Genomic DNA, 5206 nt, shown 5'->3' with positions numbered 1-5206 from the left:
CTATTTATTTGCAAGGGGAGGGGTTCATTCACATTCAGGTTTACAACCATGACCATAATAATCCTTTCTTTTTTCTTAATATTTCCATGTTTAATGCATAGGCAGAGATCTTATATTGGATTAAATTTAAATTAAAAATAACAATTATAAAACTCTTCAAAACTTCAATTTGAATTTTATATATATAGATAACCACAACAATTCAAAAATATAATTTCCAAAATACTTATTTTTAAGTTAATTGTTATTTTTATAAAATAAACTCTTGAATTTTCTTTGGTATATGCTTGGCAAAAAAACAACAAATCCAATATAAATACTGTTAAGGGAAAGTACATACAGCCATCAACTTGCATTCATTGTTATGAATGACATGCCAAAGGTTAGCTAAAATTGGCAACCTCAATTCTAAGGTTAGGTAAAATATAATAGAATATAAGAGGTGGAGTTTGAACATTAACCAAACGTGGCCTAGCTAGATGCACGGCGTCAAGGAAGACATCATGATTGGATGTTGCGACGTCATGTTAAATGCTCTGGCGTCACAGCAGACGTCATTAGGTTTTGGCGGATTACCATTAGGTTTCCGGTGGTAGAAGCACGGCGTCACCGCAGATATCATTAGATTTTGACGCTACGACTTTGAGGGTATGAATAGATGCTATGGCGTCACAGCAGATGTCATTAGGATTTTATGGAAACTTGTGGAGCACGGGTGGGAGTGTTTTCCATCTACATGCAATGTATTTCGCTTGCTAATTGAGACAGCGACGCCCATCTCACTCCATTAGTGCCTACACATACGCACCCACATCAGGCGTGTGAGTGAATTCTTCATCGGAGTGAGAGTGAGACAAAAGGAAGGAGCACACGTTGTAAGAAGATATGACTAAAAACAATGGAGACTTATACAAGGAGACTTATACAAGTGTACCAGAGAATCTAAAAACATCTCCAGAGTCTACGAACGGTTAGCTTCAATCATGTTCGGAGGAAGGCCAATAAACTTGCAGATCCACTGGCCAACCAAAGAGTGACGATTCCAAATTGCAGGATTGAAATGAATTGGCAGGAGATGCCTCCAAGCAGGCTAAAAGCTCTCTGCGATGCTCAAGCCGCAAAGGACAAGGAAATTTTCGATTATTGGGCACGAGGGGCAGGCTATGATTAAAGCTCTTTATGCCTGTTCTTACTCATTTCAGTGGTCGGCTCTTTGAAAAAGGGCTTACTCTGCATGGTGATAACTTCCTTTGGGGTAAGGGAACTTATCTCCTTCGTTTCTTGAATGGCGACACAAGGTTTCATTTACAGTTACAGAATGTCTCGGCGGCGAGCTCCATTGTCAGTTTCAGCAGTTTGATAGGCTGGATCGCTCCCACAAAGGAAATTCCACGGCACTTTTCTTTCGGCTCAGAAAACCGAGCGTTAAGCGGTTTTCTTATGATTGCAAGACTCACAAATTGTAAGTGGTTTTGGTTCGTTGAGAGCGATTCCACTCGGCTCTCAACACGTGGCAAGGGTGGGGGTCGTCTTACCACCCTTCATCGCGCCTTAAAGATCTTGCATCTTGGCTCTCCGATATCTCTCCGCGCCGTCCTTTTTTGTGGTGGCAATCGACGGTTAGATCTGGTCGGGCTAGTTTGTGGGGACGCGAGTTTATTCAATCTTTGCAAGTTAATGATGGGAGGTATGCTAACTTTGACTTTGGGTCAACTTGTAATTGCGGGGCAATTTGAACGGTTAGCTTGTCCTTTAGTTTGTTTAGTGGGTCACATCCTTGATAGTAAGATCTCGTTGGTTTCATACCCTTGAGATTTTCAGGTCTTTTGTACTTATTGTAACTTTACTTTTGGGTTTTTGAAATAGAAGGGAAGTCTCTTGCTTCAGCGAAAAGAAAGAGATATATTTATTTTATATGTAACTTTTTTACTATCAAAATTATATATATAAAATCATTTTACTAATAAAAATAATAATAAAAAATTTCAGATTATTTCGTAAAAATAATAGATAAAGCACTATATTTTAAAGAAATTAAAAAACACATGTTAATTATAATAGAATGAATTTAAATAAAAAATAACCATTATAAAACTCTTCAAAACTTCAATTTCAATTTAATATATATATATATATATATATATATATATATATAATTTTCAAAATACTTATTCTTAACTTAATTGTTATTTATATAAAATAAACTCTTGAATTTCTTTGGTATATGCTTGGCAAAAAAACAACAAATCCAATATAAATACTCTTAAGGGGAAAGTACATAAAGCCACCATCTTGCATTCATTGTTATGAATGACATGCCAAAGGTTACGTAAAATTGGCAACCTCAATTCCAAAGTTAGGTAAAATATAATAAAATATAAGAGGTGGAGTTTGAACATTAACCATTTCTCAAACGTGGCCTAGCAAGATGCACGGCGTCATGGAAGACGCCATGATTGGATGTTGCGTGTTAAATGCTCTGGCGTCACAGCAGACGTCATTAGGTTTTGGTGGTATGAACTTCCTATTTTCAGCTCTATAGGTTTATTAGAGCACCTTGACATTTTTTTGATAGCCAGATATAACACGCAGGCCGTTATAGAGGTGGAAAAAAATAACGTCTTGATGTAAGCTATCAGGGACACATGATAAGGCGCATTAATAAATCTATAGAGATGGAAATAAGATATAAATAGATGCTATGGCCTACAAATACGCACCCACATCAGGCGAGTCAGTCAATTTTTCAACGAGATAGTGAGACGAAAGGAAGGAGCACAGGTTGTAAGAAGATATGACTAAAATGCAGAAAGCCTGGTTCTACAATGAATATGGATCCGCAGACGTCTTGCAATTGGGGGAATTCCCTGTGCCAAAGCCGGGGCCTGCCCAGATTTTAGTTAAAGTCCGAGCTGCCGCTCTCAATCCTGTCGACTTTAAAAGACGGGAAGGCGGTCGTAGGAGGGCCGATTCCAATTTTCCGGTATTCACTTTTGCGGGAGTTTAATTATTATATTTTTTCTCAAAAAATTATGTAAATTTTGTTATTTTTGAAAAAAATTGGTAAAGTTTTTAAGCTGTTAAATTTCATAATTTTGTGTGTTTAAAATTTTTTAATGTTACTGCATCTATTTCCACCTCAAAACTATCTCTATAAAAAAATTTGATTTTTTGTTTTTCCTCCAAATTCAACCAGGGCGTCCTAACAATTCCACCTCTGTAGACTCCTTCGCCTTTTTGCTTTTGTTCTAACCGAAGCTACCTCATGTTAACCTAGTCAAGAATGTGAATGCTCTTCGATGAATATATATATATATTCTGTGTGTGTAATTTTGCAATGCAGGCTGTGCCAGGTTGTGATGTAGCTGGAGTGGTGGTGGAAGTTGGCGATGGCATTTCCAAATTCAAGAATGGTGACGAGGTCTACGCAGACGTTCAGGACTTTACAGCGGGAAGGCCAAAACAGTTGGGGACACTCGCCCAGTACACTGTAGTGGAGGAATACCTGGTGGCGCCTAAGCCCGCTAATTTATCGTTCGAGGAAGCTGCGAGTTTGCCGCTTGCGGTACTGACTGCTCAGCAGGCGTTCGATATCGCGAAATTTGAGAAGGGGCAGAGCGTGTTCATAGTGGGTGGAGCAGGCGGAGTGGGCAGCCTCGCTGTTCAGCTGGCGAAGCATGTGTATGGGGCTTCCAGGATTGTTTCCACGGCTAGCACTGGGAAGCTTGACTTCGTCAAAAGCCTGGGGGCAGATGTGGTCATCGATTATACAAAGCAGAGTTACGATCAGATCTCCGAGAAATTCGATTTCGTATTCGACACCATAGGTCAGTTGCTCACGAATTTTTGCTTTGGTTGGCTTTTAGTGCAAATATATAACGTAATCTAATGCAAGCTTTTAATTTCATTTGCAGGGGAGTCGAGCAAGTCTCATGTTGTGGCCAGAGAGCAAGCCAAAGTTGTGGACATAGCTTCGTTTCCGCCTCATCCCAGGGCTGAATCCTTCCGGTTAACGCACAGCGGCCATAACCTGGAGAAGCTGCAGCCGTACATAGAAAGTGAGAAATTGAAAGCAGTGATCGATCCAAAAAGCCCGTACTCATTCTCTGATGTTATAGAGGCCTTTAAACATCTAGAAAGCGGGCGAGCCAGAGGAAAGATTGTCATTTCGCCCATCGAATAAGAGAAGGGTTGATGCAGGAATTAAGATTGTCATCTCGGAATTAAGATTGTAGGCTTTTTACGGAATTAAGATTGTCATTTCGCCCATCGATTGTGCAGGATCAAATACTATACCTATCTCGTTGTAGGTTTTTACGGACTGATAGTGGGGATTTTGAACTCAGCCCCCCAATGATTGTATTTATTGGGGATAATTGTATTTATTTTGTATATGGTAAATTTTTCCTTTTAATAAGGGATACCTTTATCTGGTCAAGTTTTAAATATTTATTAAAACATGTGTAATAGCTTTCCGAGTAGTTTTACATTTAGTACCATACCAGGGTTGGAAATTGGGTGGGTGCAAGATTATTATGGTCTCTAGTGTTAGTGGCAATGCAAATTTGGACATACAATAATTTGTTAACATAGAGGGAAATCTATTTTGGACATTGAGGGATGATTTGAGACATTTTTACAATGAATTTGTGTATGGTGTAAAAGGATAAAATGTGGGAAAATAAATTAGCATTCTAAGCATATAATTTTGGTTGTGTATAACTATATGAATTTTGAGTCTTTATAATAATAGTATGTTATTTTTCACACAAACTATAATGCATATGTTTTTGTTAGTGTTAATTGTGAGTACCTAAGTGATGAACTTTGTTACAAAATTTCATAAAGTTATAAGGAACACATTATTCTGCAGCACAACTATTTTTAAAAAAAATTATAATCTTAAACTTATATATTATATATATTTTAAATTACGAAAATCATTATGTCATTGAAACTAGAGGACTTTATGTTAACAATATGTGAAAGGGTTTTAATATTGTTAAACATTTTCTTTTTTGGGTCTATGGGTATCAATCTCTACTACTGCACCATATACTTTTATTTTTCAAATTGTTAATGCAAAAGAAGTTATAGCTAAAATAAAATAGGGACATATTTTAAGATTTTGACATATTTCAACACAAAGATATATTGAAAATACCACAAGGGCTTCACTTAATAAACCTTTGATATAGCATGTGCA

At 37.4% G+C, this 5206-nt stretch overlaps 1 protein-coding gene across 1 annotated transcript; it reads left to right on the top strand.

The window, feature by feature from the left end:
• The first annotated feature begins 2516 nt into the window (after positions 1 to 2516).
• On the top strand, positions 2517 to 4626 carry LOC149200227 (2-methylene-furan-3-one reductase-like). The gene is made up of 3 exons (XM_089402636.1): positions 2517 to 2983; positions 3344 to 3827; positions 3915 to 4626. Exons 1-3 carry the CDS (start codon positions 2795 to 2797, stop codon positions 4181 to 4183), a joined length of 942 nt encoding a protein of 313 aa, XP_089258762.1. The 5' UTR covers positions 2517 to 2794; the 3' UTR covers positions 4184 to 4626.
• Positions 4627 to 5206: the final 580 nt, after the last annotated feature.

The sequence above is a fragment of the Pinus tabuliformis genome, chromosome 2_1, assembly GCF_031772625.1.
Source record: "Pinus tabuliformis cultivar Carrire ecotype Pingquan chromosome 2_1, CPIR1, whole genome shotgun sequence".
NCBI lineage: Eukaryota > Viridiplantae > Streptophyta > Pinopsida > Pinales > Pinaceae > Pinus > Pinus tabuliformis.
This window is presented reverse-complemented; position numbering and strand designations above follow the sequence as displayed.

Bases quoted from the DNA above. Each gene is read 5' to 3' on its own strand.
- LOC149200227 (XM_089402636.1), top strand. From the start codon at position 2,795: ATGACTAAAATGCAGAAAGCCTGGTTCTACAATGAATATGGATCCGCA. The intron at 2,984-3,343 runs GTATTCACTTTT...TTTGCAATGCAG, and splicing joins GGGCCGATTCCAATTTTCCG to GCTGTGCCAGGTTGTGATGT. The intron at 3,828-3,914 runs GTCAGTTGCTCA...TTTCATTTGCAG, and splicing joins TTTCGTATTCGACACCATAG to GGGAGTCGAGCAAGTCTCAT.